At 47.3% G+C, this 20176-nt stretch overlaps 1 protein-coding gene across 1 annotated transcript; it reads right to left on the reverse strand.

The window, feature by feature from the left end:
• Positions 1-135: 135 nt before the first annotated feature.
• On the reverse strand, positions 136-15147 carry SLCO4A1 (solute carrier organic anion transporter family member 4A1). Its single transcript, XM_053993317.1, has 11 exons — positions 14252-15147; positions 12967-13057; positions 11931-12052; positions 11504-11615; positions 7055-7209; positions 6180-6375; positions 5467-5632; positions 4699-4871; positions 4226-4290; positions 3556-3704; positions 136-2758 (listed from the first exon to the last, which is right to left on the reverse strand). The coding sequence occupies exons 1-11, from the start codon at positions 15075-15077 to the stop codon at positions 2609-2611; spliced, it is 2205 nt and encodes a 734-aa protein (XP_053849292.1). The 5' UTR covers positions 15078-15147; the 3' UTR covers positions 136-2608.
• Between the last annotated feature and the right edge of the window lie 5029 nt (positions 15148-20176).

The raw sequence follows: 20176 nt of genomic DNA on the forward strand, positions 1-20176 counted from the left end.
ACAAACCTGAGTTCTAACCTTCCTCCTCGGAGATGCCGCGATGGCCTTGCAGCAAATGGCACCATGGAGACACCCCTGCCAAGAACTGCAGCTGGGGAAGGGTGACAAGTGATGAAAAACACACACACAAGTACCTGTGAAAGAATGGTTATATTTCTATGCTTTTATGGCAAAATAATACTTCATATCAGACTGGGAAACATACTTCCAAATATTTTAAATGACCTGTATACCTAAACAGCCTGGTTATGGAACAGGAATGCCATGTTGCTGCTTACTAAAATCCTTGAATTACCAGTCCCACAGCAACATAATAAATGCCCAGAATCCAAGGAGCTTTTGTTTAGCTCTGGAAACAACACACTCAGGTAAAGCTCATTTTATAAACACTAAAATTGCATTGCAATATCCATATATATATATGGGTATATATATATATATATATATGTATGGGTATATATATATACACCCATACACACACACATATATATATATATACACCCATACATACATACATACATACATACATATATATATAAAGAAAAACTTCTAACTTTCATAAATACATCATAGATGAAATAAGCTCCCAAAATACATTCGTGCATTTCCCCATCTAAGATCCCTGCTTGTACTCCAAGTGTGTAAGCTGGGAAGGGCAAGGCCTGGAGACAGGCTCGTGTTTGCAGGTGGCTCCAAGCCCAGGTGAAGGTGTTGGGGCAGTGTTGGGGTCAAATCCTGCATCAGTGGGTCTAATCCTGCCTCCCTAGAAAAACAGGGCTCTCCTGCACACTGTGCCCCATCAAAGCTGCACCAGCTGTCCTTCCACAAGCAGCCAAAAGCCACCATCCATCTTGCCCTTATCACTTTTAGTTTTTCCAGCAGTTATTAGAGATAAAAACAGAATCATAGAATGGTTTGGGTTAAAGATAATTCTGTTTCAATCCCCTGCTGTGGGCAGAGACATGTTCAGCTAGACAGGTTTGCTCAAAACCCCACCCAAGCTGGCACTGAGCACTTCCAGGGATGGGGCAGGGGGTGCACAGTCTGTCCCAGCACTCGACAGGGGCTGGAAAACAAGGGCTTTGGAAGCAGGGAGGTCACCCTCTGGCTTTGGTGGAAGGGGATCTGTGAATGGAAGAAGCTGCTTTCTTCCACTGACCTGAATATCAACTACACTCCCAGCAGCACCATCCCTGACTGCAACAGGAACACTCTGAGAGTCAGTCCTTTGCTAATGAAGGAAGCAAATGCCCATCCTGTGTCCATTTGTGGAAGCATAAATACACAAAATATACAAAAACATCTACAAAGTAATTGTGAGTCGCAGCTGGCACGAAGGAAGCACCAGTTGTGCAGCTCAGTGATGCAGGTTCTGTCCTGGTGTCCTGTCCTGGTGTCCTGTCCTGTCCTGTGACCATGGTTACACCAGGCAGGATTCCAGGGGCTCCCTCTGCCTCCCCTGGGCATGCACCTGGACCACGTGGCTGTGCAAACACTGGCACACCAAGCACTAGCCTGGCCTCATCTGCACTGAGAGGGAAGCCAGACTCACACAGGCCCCAATTCCACTTCTGCCCCTCAGAAAGGTTCTGATCAATATTGCAAGAGCACATTCAAAGGTCGTTTGGGGAATGCTGCGCTCTCTCCTTGCAAGCAGTTACAAGCCAGCATCCCCCTTCCACAAGGCAGACCCATCCCTCAGGCTACTGGTTTGGAGACAAACTAAATTCACTGCAACCTTTCTGTTTACCCAAACCCACTGTCTTTACAGAACAACCCAAGTTAACATTGCATAGATCTGTAGCTCACATCTTCCCACGCCCAGCAAACAGCAAGAAGTTCGGGTTTTGCACAGTACATTACAAAAGGCGTCACTTTTAAACAACACAAATAAAAAAAACAAACTGTCACCACGGTGTAAACCCTGCAATGAGTGAGGCAGTGAGTGTACAGTGCTTGGCAGCTCTGGGAATGGCTGCCTGTAGTGTACTGATGGATTTGCTAATCAAATCTCCTCTCCCAGTAATAGGAACTTGCATAATGAGAGAAGCTGCTCCTGAACAGAGTGATTCTGTGTGCCATGGGAAGGAGGAGGACACTGCCAGGGCTGTCTGCTTTGCATGCAGCAGTTCAAGGGCCAGCTGACCCCTTTGCAGTGCAGACTGCAGAACAGCAGTGCTCCTCCCCAGCTTGGAAATCCCAGCAGAAGTTTTGCTACAGTTGGCTTTACAATTGAGATATTCAATACAGTCAGCCCAGATCCTCTGGTGGTTTAAACCTCACATGCTCCATTGGAGTTACCAGTGATTACTTCCACGAGTGGAGAACGTGGTCCTGGCTTGTCACAGACACAGAATAAAGCTACAGTAGCCCTTTCTTTAAATAAAATTAAATAACTGCACGTGGCACCAGCACACAACTTTAAATGTGCTTCTGCAGTTAAGAAAATAGCAAAGCACACCAGTGGTTACTTAAATTATTTATCTTCAACTAAAAAAAGAATAAAAATTTAAAATATTACTGTTGATTTAAAAACCCCTTGAGATACTGCATAATGTCTTCTCGTGGTATTTCTGAGGCTGAAAAAGTCACTTGCATGTGGACAGCACTATATATCCTCTTCAGCTGGCAGTGAAGGCTTGTGCTCCTGGAGGTCACTGGTGCCATTCTCGGATGCATCCAAGCTGCCTGGAGCTGACTCTGCAGGTGGGGGTTTGTAGAGTAAACAGGCCACTATAAAGAAGGTTGTCCCGAGGACCTGCAGCCATGGAGACACCCCATTACTGTCTGCTGTCCCCCAAAACCAGGAGCCCACCCCACATCTGCCATGAGCTTTGCTGACCAAGCTTTGGGGAAGAGGAGATGTTGGCCAGCCTGGGAAGCAGAGCAGCACACAGAACTAGAGGGGGTAAAAATCTGAATTTAGCCAGCCCCATAGCAATGGGAATTTGGAAAAGTTCAGCCCCACACAGACACCTGGAACACAGTGCTGCATGAGCCAACACTGCCTCAGCCTTTTGCTGGAAGGCTTTTGAAAACCTCTTTATCACAGCAGCTGCTAAACACTACTATCTAGGGCAAGTGCTTGTTTGGAAGCAGTTAAAATGATGGTTTTCTGCTAATAAATAAAGCCCACAGCTCTAAGCTCTCTTATTTTCTAGCAGTGACTGGGGAATGGTTATTTACAGCCTGCCCACAATGCCATCCCTCACTCTCACTAATACACTGCACTTGGGTATTTTACTCCATTTCTAGCAAAAATTACTTTTGTTGCTGTTGGAAGGAGGTATTTCATATGGTGCAATAGAAGTTGTAATCCTAGAAAATAATGGGAATTTAACAGAATGATGGTGTCTGGAGCACCATTACCTGATGAGAAGCAAACGGTGCTTTTGCCTTCCCTGAGAAATTTCTTGTGTGAAAATTTAATTTTGTCTGGGGGTGGGCCAGATCAGGGCAACCCAATTTTGTAAAATTCTTTCCCAGAGCAAAACGTTATTATGTCCTAAAAACCTGGCTGCTTTACCAGGGAGTGGAGTTAAGCAGCAGCATCACCTTGTAGACCAGTCCAGCGACGAGGGTGTATCGGCTCATGGCTGAGTTCTGGTAAACGTAGCAGGAGCCCTGCTCGCCACACTGGTCCTGCCAGAGCAGGCAGGATTTATCAATCATGGAGCCAAAGGCAATGGGGCCAGGGATGCCTCCTGTGGGCAGAGAGAGGGCACCTTCAGTTTGGGCAGCACCTTGCAGAAAAGCACTGAGTTCTGCTGATATCATGATAATAATATATAATAAGGATAAGAGAACTCATCCTGCAGCATCCAGAGCCACCAGGTATCAAAAATATGCTGGATTTCAAGATCTGAGGGTCCAGCAGGTCTTTTGGCCATCCTGACCTACATGTTGCACAAGAGCCAAAAGACACTCACAGGAGCTTCAACATCTCTACTCCTTTTCCTTAAAATTAGGGCACATTGGCAGGACATTGAACCTCTGTCACCTGTGACGTGTTACAGAACCCTCCACTGAGTTTGCAAATCACATGCAAAGGGAATTAGGTTGTCCTGGATGACAGCAAAAGAAAGAAAGCATCCTCCTTTTCAGCACTGTGTGTCCTACTCCCTTCTTTTCCAACCAGAGTGTGTTTTACTCTTGGTGACAGCTTGACACACACCTCCCAGAACCACCAGACCATTGTGGTGTGCAAATTCCCTCTGCTCCATACCTAAGGTTCGTACCACAATCCACTGGATCCCGAGTGCAAAGGACCTTTGTCTGTCAGAGACACACCTGGGGAAGAAAAGGCTTTGTTTAAAAATGCTGCCAGGCTGCACCTCCCTGCTTCACAACTCCAAGTCCTCAAGCCCAGCACACCTGGGATGTCCAGCACACCTGGGACCTCCATCCCTGAGATGAGATTTAGCATCCTCCATCCAGATTTAGGATCACCCCAGTGCAATGTCCCTCCACCCCTGCTGTAAATGTGTGTATCCCATGTCAGAGGACAAAGCTCCCAGTGCTGAAATTTCCTTTCCCAGCTAGACTGGGACAGGAACTAGTCCTGATGTCTCCAGGCTGCCACTAACTCAGTGGTTCCTATCACACCTTTCCCATGCTTGATCCAGCAGGATAAAGCAGACAGGAGGATATTGAGCCTTCTTGCAGTGCTGGCAGAGGACGAGGCCATCCTGTGCTTACCTCAGAGTGGCAGTCAGGGCAGGAATGCTGCTCAGGAAGGTGAAGAGGATGACCACGAACATGAAGCACAGGAGCAAGGGCTTTTTGGCACAGGAGGAGGTGCATTTCCCTGCCTCTGCTTTGCCAGAGCCAGGCAAGAGAGCTTTGTCAACACAGCTACACTCTTGGTAGACCTGGGAAAGAAAGACTGGTGGGGGCTCTGCCAAGGAGAGCGTGGTGACAGTCAAAGCTTTAAAAATAAGAAATTCAGGGAGGGCAGAAAGCAGCTGGTTAGACTCCCAGAACAAAGTAGAAATCAAGCTGCATTTTTGACACACCTCTGTTTCCAAGCAGGTCAATCAAGCAAGGGAAATCAACTCTGCCAGGCAGCTGAGTATCACCTCTAGCCTCCCTAAGCCTTTGCCTGGCTCCATGAGCAACATGCTGGAAGGATGAGGAGGTGCATCATGTTCATCCAAGACCCAAAATGAGCACTAGGAGAGAAATCAGGGGCTTACCAAGCTCCCTGCCTGCCTGGGTGATTTTCCATGGATTTCAGCACAGTTTGACCCAGAATGAGGCAAAGTCAATTGGACACAACGAGAGAAGCAAAGCAGGGTGACCTCAGAGGACCTTCTGCCTTCATCTCACGTGGTACCTCAGAGCATCCACCCTGCCCTGCCTGATTTTACACTGATTTACAACAAAGCTCAAACCATTTGCAGAGCCAGCCAAATCACTCCAGAGATGTGCCACCACCCTATTCATGCACAGTGCTTTCAGACCTACCTTCTTGCCATTCCTGAGGTTTACAGACACGCTTTTGCAGCCAGCGTGGCAGGGGGAGTAGTACATGATGCCATCAGTGCCACAGACAGGGCTGTAGGTGTCCTGCCAACAGCCACACTGGGCATTGCAGGCTGCTGTCAGGTTGAGGTGCCCACCTGGCAAAGCACTGAGGGAAACACAGGAGCAGTCAGTGAGCAGCACTTTACAGGAGGAAATGGGGAGAGGAAGGGACAGTGGGAGTTGTGATGGACCCCCAAGGAGCATAAAGCCAGGTTTGGAAAGGCTTTCATCCCACCAAATTTTAAACATGTCCTGGAGCTGTCTCTCCCACAGCCACCAAGGGAGTTTAAGTGACCAGCTCTTAGGGTGACACTTCCATTCAGAGAGGAGATTCCCACTTTTGGTCCAGTTTATCCCACTGGATAGAGATGGGAGCTGCTGCAAAGGCAGCTGAAGAGTGGAGTATCTCCCACTCTGGTGCTGCTGATCTTCCCTCCCTTACTAACTAGGGAGCCTCTTCCATAAACTTCATCTCTGCAAAACTCAGGACATTTATTTTCTGTGTCTCACCCTCTGCCTGTAGGACTGACCAGACACCAACTTTCACCCCCAACACATCCACACATGACTTCCACCAGCACTGTGTGTTTGAGTTATCCTGTTCTGAGCAGAGCCCCTCAGGACAGACAGACAGACAGGGTGGTTGTTGTTACCTTCCATCATACATCTGGGTGACTCCTGCCATGGGCATGTTAGGGCAGTGGATAAAAAAAACGAATATGGCCAGCAGACTTGACACTGTGCAAAGCAAACACAACTTGATGATTCCTGAGCAGCGCAGTTTAAATTTATTCACGAGGAATCCTCCCAGGAATGTGCCTCCCCCTCCGGCTGGCACGACCAGATAACCTGAAAAAGAAGAGGAAAAAACTCACAAGTGAGTTTAGAAATGTCAGCAAGGAGTTTTCAGGTTTGAATACATTAATTGCAGTGTGTTTTGCATATAAATGACTCCTTGCTTTCTGTGTGGCTTCTTGGTGGGAGTTCAGTGGATGTTGCTGTAGTGGGTAGTCCTCTGTAACAGTTCAGGTAATGTGTCATGAGCCTGTAAAGGCAGCTTTTCCTACCCAGAGATCTTAAAACTGACTCTTTGAGGAGCACATCGTGAGTGCTGATGCTTGTTGGACACCATTCCTTGGTCTATGTTACAGCACTTAGGTGAGGATCCTCCCAGTTTCTGGATGCTGACAAAATATCCCCTCCAGCTCTGACATCCCTCCTCAGAGGAAACGTTCAGCCAATGTTTCCTGGTGATGCACTAGGAGGAATTACAATTATTTTGCCTTCCTCTAGAGGGTAACAGATGGCTACAGAAGTGACACATTTCCTCCTGATGTCAGTAGATGCAGCTCTGGAAATGCACAGGGTGTAGGTGTGCTGATAGGAAATGATCCCATCTAACAGCTGAAGGGGATAACCAGTCCATAATTAAACTGCAAAGCATCTGTCTCCATTCTAAACAAGCTAAAAGTGCTCTTTCTGTTTGCTGGCAAAATGGGAAAACATTGCAAAAACATGCTTTCCTTACCAAAAAAGGTGGCAGCTTCAGAGGCACTTAAACTAAACTGAGACTCCAGGAATTTGGGTCCAAACGTGGACATCCCAGCAATCAGGGTCGCTTCAGTTGCTCCTGCTAAGCAGAGGAAGATGAAGGTGGGGTTCTTCAGAAGTAGCAGCACTGACCTGGGAAGAAGAAATATATTGGAACTGAATCACTGATTTCAGGCACATTTTGATTTCTGGTCTTCTAAGTCAGAAGGATCACATGTAAGATGAGGCAGCATCCCATCATCCTGCAACTCTTTGAAAGGAAAAACACCAAAAGGAAGCTAACTGGGGCTTGAAGGAGCTTTTCCAGTCAGCAACACAGAGGGTATGTGTGTGATGGAACTCACACTAAGGGCACCCACAACTTCTACATGGATGATTTCAGCAATATTTTCCAATATTTAGGGTCAGGCTGAGTACTTTGTCTGTTTAAATGGGGCAATACTGAGAGGACATTACTCCTCACCAAATCTCCACCATTTCAAGGTTTTATTAGTGCCTGTTGGCAGATATCTTGGGGCTCCCAACTCAACCAAGAGCAAATTTGTGCTACATCCTCACATACACACATTATTTGTGCACCCACACTCTCAGAACAATAACAACCTCTGATAACCATAGATGTTTTGTGATTCAAGGGAAATACCAAGCAAGCCTTTCTACATGCAGGAAACACCTCCAAGACACCTGAAAAACAGAAAGCAATCTTTCTGCCACAGCTTAAGCCCAGTTTTACTTGAAGCTTAATGTATAAATTGAGTAACTCCATTTTACTTTGACCCACTGGGATTTAGGAGAGAGCTGCAGATATGCCTGAGAAATTGCCATGTGTCATTTACATGCAGATCCAGCAACAATTCCATCCCTGAGATGCAGAAAAGGCCCTCAGGCATAGGAATGGTCTCAATTATCTCTCACTATCTCGGATATTGGACTAAGAGGACTGACATTGCTTTGCAGGGGATGTTTTGTAACCAGCTTCAAATTCTGCCCCATGACTTCCCCCTAGCCAAGCCCAGGCCGGTGCCATGGGTTATCCCATCTCTGGGATGGGCACAAATCCTGCAAGAGCAATGCCATGGGATGCTCACTGAGCAGAAAGGCACAGTCACCACCTCCTGCTCTGGTGGAAATGTGAGATCAGAGAAAAGCTGCCTTGGTACAGACAAGGGAGAGACGTGCTGAGGCTCAGAGTCAGATTTATGCAACTTTACTCACATGAACTGGAGAATTTCATTATACGAAAAGAACAAAGAAGCTGAAAGACAGAAATACCACACATTCCTACACTTTGATTACAGGGGGCTTTACACTGCCTAGCTCTTGGGATTAGTTTAATGTACTATTTTATTTTCCAGATCTTTTTGACTGTGCTTAATTTAGAAGCATAAAGCCTAATATTTTAGTGAGAAAATGCTTGTAGATCTTGTGGCTGAGGCAGAAAACGGACAGTGCCTTCACCTTTTTACAGAGAAGAGTTACTCCCTGGCACTAGTGTGACTTTGTACCCTCTGCCCAAAAGTTACAGGCTGGACTTGCAAGTAGGAAAATGCAAAGGAACTCCTTTCAGCACTAAGAATAAGGATTTACTCACTTTAATCTGTCTGAAGACACAAGATGTAGTTGTGAGGAGCTGTAGCACATAAAACCTTACCAAAGACAGCACAAACGTTTTTATTACATCAGCAGGACTTTGAACACACCCAGAAATCACCTAACTCTTGCATAGCTTTGGCAGTGCTCAATTCTTGCAGCCAAAGGGATTTCAGGAGCCCCAGCACTGCAGAGAAGAATCCCACCACCTAAATAAGCTGACCCTCCAAGGCTTTACTGATATGGGCACATACAGAAACTCTTTCTCACATAATGGTTCTCTGAGTAGGTTGGGACCACCTGCATGATCAGAGCCTGCTCCTCTGAGCATGGCATGCCCAGAACACCCCAGATAAATGGATATTTCTGCAATATTACAGCATGTGAATGGGCGCTTTTCCAGCACAAAATGACACCCACTGCCACCAGCACCAAGGGAACAGAGGGCACCACGTGCATCCCACAGGAACATAAACGAACCTCCCTTTGTTTCATTTCACGGCTTTTCTAAGTCCCACCCTAGTCCAGGAGTGATCAGTGAAAGACTGACCACAGCTGCTCATGCTGAATGAAGATCAGGGCTTGCCAGGCCAGGGAGTGATCCTCACAAACTCCACCCTGCAGCTTGCAGGGACAAAGCCTCCTCTTGGTACAGCTCTACATGCCCTTCCTTTGAGTCCCTCTGCTCTGACAGGAGGGGTTACTCCATGAGAGCAATCATATGGAAGCAGAGAAAGGAAAATGCTGTTTTATCAGGCCTTTTCAACCCAAGAGTTAATACAGAAGTGTCTCCAGGGCAGAGGATTAGGCTGTATGGGCTGCATTCCTGTCAGCTCCTGCTCTCAGGCAGCACTGTGCATGCAGCAACTCATGAACCTCACTTAGAAAGGACCTGATGGCATGGAACAGTATTTTATTTATCAGCATTTCTGCTTACCTTTGTGAGACTGTTACTGCCTGTACTGTGAGAAAATGTGTGGCACACAGTCCCTGACCAATACAAAAGGAACAGGGAGTGAGTGTCTTTCAGCCTCACCCTCCAGCCTGGTCCACGTGTCCCCAAGAGCTGCCTGCACAGATGGGATCTCCTCTTTAATGCAAGTTTCCAGAGCAGAAAGCCTTGAAGGCACTTCCCTTTCATTAATCAAAACCAGGGACCACAAAAGTCTGCTGGGTTCCTGCTTTCAAACCACACTGAGGTCTGGACTGGTCTGAATTGCCTGATACAAGTTCCCTTTGGGTATTTGGTATTCAGGTGTGAAAGATGCTCCTGGAGGAGGATTGTCTCTGTTCCTGCTGTCAGATAGCAGAAACAGTAGGAGCTTTGCTCCAGACAAGCAAGAAAAGCATCAACCACTGAATTCCATCCCTCTCTGCTGCCCTGTTTGTGTTGGTTTTAGTCACAGACTTATCGTTATTTAAATGCAAGTTTTGAATTCAATTTCCGTGAGGAGAATGAACCATGACCTTGGAAAATGGCACCCAGTCAAGAATGCCATTTAATAACAGCATTGAAATCTGTTCAACGTAATATTCCCCATAAAACTGCCTTAACCCCTGGTAAACTTCCTACAAAGTCTCCAAGAATTTCAGATGGGTGTGAGTTGTTGTGTTGACACAACACAGCTCAATTGGTGCTGAAAATTCCTGTTCTGAGCACCTGCTTCCATCCTCCTCTGCCAGCACGACAAAGAACACAGCTAATGCTCAGAAGTGATTGCTGGCAGCAGCCTGGGGTTTAGCAACATCTTTGCAGCGAGCAGGCATCACACGTGGATAAAATACCTTCCCTAAAAACGGTCCTGGGAGAAATAATTAAAAAAAAAAAAAAAAAAAAAGGAAGATCCCTTTACTGACTGCAAGCTCCAAAAGGAATCAATATCCAGGTATCTCTGCAACATCCAGAGCCTCCATGCCAGCTAACCCCAAGCAATAAATAAAGCAGCACCTCTCCCCCTGCCCTCCATTTCAATACAACTCAACACATAAAAAAAAAAAACCCCATAAAATATTTCAAAAATCCATAACAAAAATATGTGGTTAAAAGAACACATTTTATTTTGGCTCCTGCTTTGTTCCCATCACAGAGCCAAGCAGCAGCTCAAGATTAAGCAAGTTGCTGTGTCACTGCCTTGCTAGAGAGATAAGAAGTAGTAATAGATAAAAGGTGGTTGGAAGATGTGAAGGCAAAAGAAAAAAAAAAAAAAGGAAACCAAGAATAAAAGAGAAAAGGAACTGAAAGTTACAGTGTGGTATATTTTGTTCCCTGGGTTTGGAATGGAGCTGTGAGGATCACAAGGCCTGTTTCATCTCGTTCTCATTAAAAATAACAAAACAGGGATCTAACCCAAGTAAAAATAGAGGAAAGGAATAAAGCCCCGAGGGGCTGGGGAGGAGGAGCTGTTGGAAACACGCAACTGGGCCAGGTGAGGCCAGGCAGAAGCAGACAGCCAGAAATAATGCTGCTGGGGAGAGGGAGGGAGCTGGCAATGCCTGGGCATCTCCCATCACCTAAAGCTTGGCATCAAACCACTCTCAGCGAAACTCAGTGTGTGGCACAGGACTGCAGTGGACATGAGCTTCTGAAAGCCCAGATGGGACCAGCCACTTGTCCCCTGCTCCCTTGTGTGATCCTCAGCACCAGTTCTAGCTCAGCCTCCTTGCCAAGAGCTCCCAGACCTTGACAGGATCAGGCACCTCCTCTGCAAGGAAGTGCCACTGCTTGAAGAAGGGCACTTCTGAGCTGGCAGAGCTGAAGGAAGTTCAGCTTGGGCTCATTACTCTCCCCCTGCTCTGCACAGGGCTCCCTAACTTCTGTGTGGGCTGGTTTTCTCACCGAGGCAGATCTTTCACCGTTTTCCCGAAGTCCGGATCTGACGCTTTCTTGTGGCTCCCATCCTTTAGCTGATGAGCCTCTGACACCCTCATAACGATGTAGCGCTGGGATCCTGAAAATGAGAGGCAAAGGGAACGAGGAGCGTGTCAGACACGGGCTGTGGATGCTTCTGCAGCCGTGGATGTGCAGGGGGAAAACGCAACGTGACATCCTCCCTCCACCAACAGCTGCAAGGGAGAAGCAGTAACAGAGGCAGATGGAAAGCCCAAGGGGTGAAATAATTTAGGGATTACAATTTAAATGCAGGAAGCTGTTCCTTTGCTCCCACACCCCCAGCTACACACGTGCAGGAGGATGGAAGCTCAAGGACAAGTGGGAGCACCGGCAGTCCCTGCCCCAAATCCCGAGCCCAGCAGGAGCCCCGTACCTGGGAGGCGCTGGGGGTAGCCCAGGATGGGGATGGAGATGAGGAGGGAGGCGGCCCCGGCCCCCAGGAAGCCGATCCACCACGCCCCCACCCAGAGAGTGTTCTCGGGGGCCATGTCGATCCTGCAAGAAGCCAAGCCAAAGGGACACAAGGGAGAGAGGTGATGGTTGGATGGAGACGGAGCGGGGCAGCTCCGTGCGCCTCTCCCTGCGGCTGGCAGGGCTGGGGGGTCACGGGGGTGACAGCGAAGGACACTGAGTGATCTGGTGGGGATGCCATGTCCACCATCCCTCCTGCCTCAGCACAGCACTGCCTCACCAGAGCACAACACGAGCACAGGAAACCACACCATTTCATTCTCATTTAATCTCAGGTTTGCACATTCACCTCACTGCTGCTTTTCAGCTCTGCTTTGAGGATTGTCAAGATCCTTGTTCCGCCCCAAAAACACCCTTTGCAAGAAAACTGGTGGAAATAACTCATTTCTTCCCCTGGAAACCCATTCCCCCTTTTTAATCCATTTATCTGGTCAAGTAAATGGTGTCCCTGCCTAAGGCAGAGGGGTTGGAACAAGATTATCATTAAGGTCCCTTCCAACCCAAAGCATTCTGTGATTCTGTGATCTACCAAAGAGCCTGTAAGGAAAGAAGAATAAATCACAAATATTACAAAGCAAGGAGGGACTAAGCACCCTGGTGGGATGACTGGGAGGGCGAGTAGCACTGCTGGGAGCACTACCTCATCAGAGAACTCATTCAGAAATTTCACCTGCTGCTCACAGCCTCATTAGCACGGGCAGTGCAGCGTGAGGAAGGATTTAAGCTGACAGGTTTGTCAGCAATTTCCCTTCAGCAGCAGCGCTAATGCAAACCACCCTTCCAGCCTCCCTGCCTGCAGACACACCACCCAACACCCCAGGCACACTTCCACCCAGCCACCAGCTCATTGCTCCAGATCATTGGTATTATTTTGTTCTACCCCAAAGGAAACACAGAGCAGAAAGGGAAAGGAACAAGATTTTTTTTTAACGACTTACTCTCTGCCAATTTCAGTATAAATATTTAGAAACATTCCTCCTACCAGATAACCCGCTGCAGGCCCAAGGATTGCAGCAGTGTAGAAAACAGCTGAAAGGGAAAACAAGTCATGTTAGACAACGTCACCAAGGGATCCCCAGCCCAATTCCCTGGATGCAGGATGCTCAGCCTCTGGCTGCCTCATGCCCTTCCCCCTAAACCACCAAAACACAAACCCAGATCGTTCCAACAAGTTTTCCTCTCATGCTTCTGTTCCAGGGAAGCTTTTGCATCCAACCTGGGAAGTTTTATAGTATGGGGCAGGCAAAATTGGTTCAGAATTAAACCATATTTAGTAGGGATGCAGCTGATCCCACTGCCACATCATTGCCACAGCAATGAGCAGCAGGATTCTCTCCCCACTGACAACATGAAATGTCTACACTAAATACAGCACCACTGGCACTTATTTCAGTTTGCTGTTTAAACCATGAAACATGGAAAGATCAACTTGCTGGTGATCTCCTCCCACACTCCACAGCCTTCTGATACAGTGTGGGCAGACTGACACATTTTAAAATTGCTAAAAGATCACCCTTTTGGCACTTTCACTAGCAGGACTGTAAGTGTTTGGCAGCTGCTGAGTGACCAGTGCTACAGAGGAGTGAGCTGAGCCTGTTCTCCTGGCTGTGCTTTGCACCAGCAGTAGCTGAGCAGCCCAGTGACCATCCCTGCTGTGCTGAGGCCTGAAGGGATGATGATCTAAAGATTTAATTAGATATAAATGATGGTGATAAAACACCGGCCCAGGCTGCCCAAACAGGTGGTGGATATTCCATCCCTTGACACATTCAAGGTCAGACTGGATGGGTCTCTGAGCTACCCGATCGAGTTGAAGGTGTCCCTTCTCGTTGGACTAGATGACCTTTCAAGGTCCTTTTGCCCAAATCATGCTGTGATTCTATGCCCCCTTGCACGGATGGGGGTATGGCCTCATGGCTGTCTGCCAGTGATGCTAATGCCACATGGGCTGGCCCCACGCCAGGAGCAGGAGGCACTCCCCACCCACATGGCACGAGCTGCAGGAGGAAAAACACCAACCGAGCTCACAGTTTTCCTCCTGGTAAATAATCAAAACCTCCCCAACAGCTGCCACGTCCCTCTGAGTTCCACCTCGCCCCTCAACAGGAACAAAAGGCTGAGCCGTGTCGGGCGAGGTGCCCCCAGTGTGGGCTGGGGACCGTGACCTCTCCCTCCCATCACCCTGTTGTTAAAGGGCTGGAGCTGCCCTTCAGCCCCACTCACCAATGTACACGGGCGAGTAGTTGGTCTTGACGTTTTCGTCTAAGTAGGTGACGCCGAGCGTGTAGAGCGGCGTGGCTCCCATCCCGTGCAGGAACTGCCCCAGCATGAAGACAAACCTGTAGCCAGAGAGGCTGGAGGCAGCCTGGGAGCAGGGCAGGCTCTGGTTCCCCCCGCAGACGCCCACCTGGGCTGCCGAGCGCGCCTCGTACTGCCCCGTGGTGAAGTGGGGCAGGGCGAAGAGCAGGGAGCCCAAGCCCATGACCAGCACCCCCCAGCCCAGCCAGCGGGGCTTGTGGCCGTTCCCCCCAAAGTAGCTGACGAAGGTCAGGCAGACGCAGGCCGCGATGTCGTAGGAGCTGGCGATCAGCCCGCTCTGGTAGCTGCGCAGGTCGAAGCGGCGCTCGATGGAGGTGATGACGGTGTTGATGAAGCCGTTCACGGTCATGCCCTGCAGGAAGGAGGCCACGCAGAGGAAGAACAAGACCCCTTTGGAGGTATTGCAGAGCTGCAAGCAGCCGGGGGTGAACCCCCCCCAGCCGCAGGCCAGTTCCTCCCCTTCAGCAGACACGTATTTGATCCCTTCCTCGAACGGCGTCTCCTCCTGTGCCGGGCTGGCCGTGCAGAGGGGCTCGGCGCAGGAGCCCGAGGGGCTGGGAGCCCCCGAGGATGCGATGCCATTGCTCAGGGGGGTGCTGCAGCCATCCCCCCCGCTCACTGCACACAACGGCCGGCCGGCCTCGCCGGGATGAGGGCACGCGCAGGAGAAGTCGAGGGGCTGAGTGAAACAAAAGCCATTTTCTCTGGTGGAGTTCTGGGGCATTGCCATGAACGGGAATGCAGAGTCCAGTGGCAGACTGAGGTGGGCTGGTGGCCAGGGTGGCTTTGTGGGGCAGCGAGGACCAGCCTGTCCAGAAGATGCAATTTTCAGCACTTACTTCAGTAGGGAGACGGTGAAAGTCTGAGCCAAGACCATTCTGATCTGTGCAAAGAGAATTTTTACATGCCTTTAAATAAAACCATGCTCAAAGCCCTCAAATATTCTTCTTTTTTTTTTTCACTTTTTTTTTTTTTTTTAATAAGTATAAGCATTTCACTGTGCAGTTCACCTGGTCACGTGCCTTCCAGCATGGGATGGATGTATTGGTACGTCAGGTGTCAGGGCATCACCAACATTACAGAAAAGAACAAAACATTCAAGAGCCTTAAAAGAAAAGCAACTCTAAGGCAGTGTCCCCATTGACTGAAGCCCCTTATCCCTCCTCTGATAAAGACCCAGTGAGACCCTCACAACCTCCATCCCCCTTCTTCCCCCTGCTGAGAACAGCCCACACAGCTACAAGTTTCCCACTGCTAGAAGTCCTTTGGTCTCTCTTTCACACTCTGCCAATAACAGTTTATAATTATCCTGAAAAGTTTCCACAGTCAGATTGATTTTATTCCAAGCCCTCAGATCTGTTTACAAGTATTCAGTAAAATCCTTTCTATAACTAATTAGACTACATGCCATTTCAGAGCAGGCTGGAGGGCAGAGGCAGCTGACTCTAACCTGATTACCAATGCAGACTGCCTTCTTTCACCCTGTTCCTGTCCATTGCATCACCTGACCCTGCCAGCAACCAAGAGTATTTTTCCTTAAATGCCTTGGCTCAACTATAAATGATGACAATAATGTTCTCCCTTGAATACCGGTCTTAAATATACAAAAAATGCTAAGTGAGAACTGTTTAATTAGAGACCATCCTCAAAGCAGCCTGTATTTCTTGATAATTTTGCCAATATCTGTTCAAGAGGTTCCCACAAAAATGCTCCCCCTGAGATGACAGCTTCATCAGCATGGAAGAGGAAAAAAGGCATTTTTTTTCCCTGATAAAATGAACTATGTTCAGATGGCTGTAACCTGGGAATATTGCAGCCTTTGGTGAAGACTTTAATACTTATCTGTGTGTTGCTGTAAAAAAATGATTGACATTTGCTAAATAGATGTGCTTCTCTGCACCAGCAGGTCTTGCAGGCACTGGGGCAGGAGGACTTGGCAGAAAGTGATGCTCAGAGCACCACCAAGGTGCTGCTCCTACCCCAGAAGGGCAGGGGACAGCCCACATGTGCTACCAAATTTTAACATTCATGTCAGGAGTGCTACAAAACATCTGCTCAAAGTAGGCTAAACAAATGAGGGCCAGCTTTCACTTTATCTTAATTACCCTGTCTGGGGAGCAGTGTTCATGGACTATTTCCTATTTCAAGGTCCAGATTCCAGCAGAGATTTGATGACAGCGCAGGGCAGGTTGAGCCTGGTGGGCAGGAGGTCACTGCTTTGCAGCTCCATGCTGGACTCCTCCAGGTAACTCCTGCCTTAGCTGGCTGAGTACAGCAGGTAGCTTTGATCTGTAAAGTGTAAATGCAAAAACTGACTGCAGGGGTTGAAATTTTGCTGCAGAGACAGACTGTTGTAATGTGCTGGCACAAAAAAAATGATGCCTTGGTGCAAGGCTCTATTTTTTCCACTTTTTTGTCTCTTCAGTGTTCTTATGACTGTTACAGCTCTAAATCTGTTTCTCATCTTTGGATGCAATATTGGAAGCAATAAATAAGCCTGCTTTAGCACTCTGTTAAAGTCAGGAGTGATTATTAGGCGCTGAATCAGGCTCTAAGGGGCGGAATGGTTCGTACTCATGTAAATCAAACGCCTCCTTGCACAGCAGCCAGGGCTGCAGCTGCACCCTCCTCCTATCAAACTTGTATCAGACTCATGTCTGATGTTACACTTGACTGCACTTGTAAAGAAGGTTTCTTGGCTGGGGATTGATTTTGCTCTCACTGATTTCAGCAGACAGAAAAAGCACAACTCTGTTATTACCTGATATGCAAGCAGGAGCTGTGAGCTCCCCAACTGGCCCAGCTTCACCCTGAAGGAAACACTCCTTTAAACACTGGGATCTCTCCTTTGATACCTCATGAATTTATATCGAAATTTTAGTATTTCATGAGTCAGGAAAGAGATCACAGTTCTTCATCAAAGGTTTTATTTCCTTGGTGGCAGCAGTCTGGGCCATCAGACCCAGGTGACCACAATCATCCCCTCTTCAACTCCTGCCACTGTTAGTGTGAGTTAACAGCAAACAGGGTGAAACATTTCCAAGAAAGAAGCCAACCTCTCCTCCAGGCAGCAGATGTTTCCCCACACCCAGAAGCCTTCTCAGCCCCAACACCTCCCTCCTGTACACGTCCCAGTGGACCTGGGCTAATGACTCATGCCCAGGTGCCGTGGGCAGGGAGCCCACTCCTGCTCTGTGCTGCCCCCCGAGCTGCTTGGCATCTCTTGAAGTATTTATAAACTGGCTGTGACACGTTCACTGTGGCTATCAGCTTTCACAGGAGCCATATGCCACTTTAGAGGACAAAATATAATCTTCAGGGGAAAAAAATCCAAGCAACTTCACGCACTTCCTAATCATTCATATTCTTCTGAGCCATCCATTTACTGCCTCCCATTCATCTCTGTTTTTAATGACTCAGAGAGTGATTTCTTGCTTACACTGAATCAGTCCCAATGCTATTATCTCTCTGCCATAGATTTCCTCATTTTGCTGCAAGATTTCTCCTTTTTTTTCCCACTGTACAGCTGGTTTCAGAGTGCCAACATTACCGAGTCAACACAGCAGAAGGAGCAAGGCAATGAAAGCATATGATTTGTATTTCCTGATGAAATCTGTAAAGACTTCTCCCCCCATAATATTTAGTATTAAATCAATAGTAAAACTTACAAGCTTTTTATCAGGTGATCATTTAAAAAGTCACAGGACCAATTAAAAACATTTTGTATTTCTGCCAAGGACTGCAATGAGATTAATGTTGCAAATTAACTCATAACTGACATGCAAAATAATCCCATTTGCTGAAGCATGCCCAATAATAGTTAATCTTCCTTTTCACATTACGGTTTTTTGACTTTTATATGGTATTATTGTGGCAAATAACATCTATACATAACTTCTGCTTTCCACAGCTGAGCACAGTTTATGAGTAGACTTAGCGTTTTTTTCAATTCTGTTGCATACATGGAGATATTTCCTAATGAACAGGGGCAAGGGATTAAAAATGATCAGGAAGTGTTCTGCAAACAGGAGAGGAGCAGCCCCAGGCAATGCTTGGTGGTTGTGATGGGTCTCCTTTATTTTCCTCTGGGTCTCCTCAATTTTTATTTTCCTCGATGTGTGAGTGAGCCTGGACTTACTGATCAAGTACTTAAAATCTGGGAAAGTCCACATCCAAGTACCAAGCTCATATTACTGCAGCAAGGGAAAAATTCATCTGGGTTTGTCCATTTAACTTCTCTTGGTAACACACACTGAATTTTCCTCGGAGAGTTTGGCTTCAGAGGATTAGCAGCACTCCTTCTGTCATGGCTGATAAACACCATATGGATCAAGTGTAATCCCCTGGCTGCTTTAGGAGTGGGGAAGCCTCCCAGAAGTGAGATAAATCCAGTCCTGTGAACAGGGCTTGTCCTTATGGCACTGGTTCAGTGCAAGGGAGATAAAAGCAAGAATGGGATGAGTGAGTTGTTCTGAGTAACACTGAACTGGTTTCCTGGCAGCTGAGGAACTTCACCCAGCTCACACCAAGTGTAAACCTTATATTTTAAGTGTAAACCAAGTGTAAACTCAGCTCACACCAAGTGTAAACCTTAAAGCCCAGTTTTTAAAAGCATCCCTTTGGATCAGCAATACAGAGGATGCTGCTGCTGTGGGATTGGCATGAGGACCAGACTGGAGCCTTTGATAAGCAATTCCTGTGGGAACAGCATGGTCCTGCACACATGGAAAAGTTTCAGGAATGAGAAACACACCCGGAGAGCAGCCAGCTGACCATGCACTGAATGCTGTGCTCACCATCAGTGCTGCAGAGACAGTCAGAGGATGAGGGAGGAACTTCCTAGGAATGGGGGGTAATAGGAATATCCTGACCCACTCCTCATGTCAGAGACCTGCTTTCACATGATTAGCCCTACTGGAGTCTGAAGCATGAAAGAGAGCAGCAAAAGCTGGCTTCAAGTTATCACATGAGCAAGGACATATTTATAATTACATAAATTCCAAATAGTAGAGCTCAGCACTCACAAACTTTGTATGTTTTCCAAGTGCTTTCTATTCACTGGGAAATTATTGCAATATATGCAAGAAATCAGGAAGGTGGCTTGGATAATTTTCAATTATCTGCTTCAAAATGCTTTGAAGATAAATCTAGCCAGATTTTCTGAGTCTATTTACTTGTTCCAGCTTATCTGTGCAAATACAATTGGCTGCAGCTGCCTCGGACCATCTTTAAAAACTTGCAGTGCCAACGTATGGAGCAGATTTAACCCGGACACTGCTTTTTGCCATAGCACAGATTAACCAGACAAAAGGGTCTTTTATGCTAATTCCTAACTCCTCCTCCCTAATGTCACTCTTGCTTTAATGTCTTTTTCCATACATTTGGCCAAAGCTGGGAAGGTTTCCATGCTGGGACAGCACTGTGCTCTCCATCACTGTCACTTGCCCATGGAGCTGGGTGTTTCCAGATACATTTTCCCAACCCCGAGCCCTGCATGGTGTTATTTCCCATCATTTGGATTCTTACAACCCATTAAAGAATGTTCTATATTCAGCACACTCTTTCTGCATGAGCTGCTGGTCAGCTCTTCCCAAGGATTACCAGTTAGTTCCTACAGCTGTCCTTTCTTTGTTTCCAAGCAGAAGATGCAGACTCAGGCAAATCCTTTATGATGTAAGAAATTAAACAAAATGAGCAAAACCCAAATAAAGAACATGAGACATGTGATTGTCTGGTGCTTCTAAAGATAGAAGCACTAAAATGCAAAAAATGCAACATCCTGTGTTACACAACTCAAGGATGTTGAGAATAGATGTATTTCAGAATAGA

Source organism: Vidua macroura, chromosome 17 (assembly GCF_024509145.1).
Source record: "Vidua macroura isolate BioBank_ID:100142 chromosome 17, ASM2450914v1, whole genome shotgun sequence".
Classification (NCBI taxonomy): Eukaryota; Metazoa; Chordata; class Aves; order Passeriformes; family Viduidae; genus Vidua; species Vidua macroura.

Bases quoted from the DNA above. Each gene is read 5' to 3' on its own strand.
- SLCO4A1 (XM_053993317.1), bottom strand. From the start codon at position 15,077: ATGGCAATGCCCCAGAACTCCACCAGAGAAAATGGCTTTTGTTTCACT. The intron at 7,210-11,503 runs GTGAGAAAACCA...TCTTCTTCCCAG, and splicing joins ACGGTGAAAGATCTGCCTCG to GTCAGTGCTGCTACTTCTGA. The intron at 6,376-7,054 runs GTAAGGAAAGCA...CTTCTTTTTCAG, and splicing joins TGAAGCTGCCACCTTTTTTG to GTTATCTGGTCGTGCCAGCC.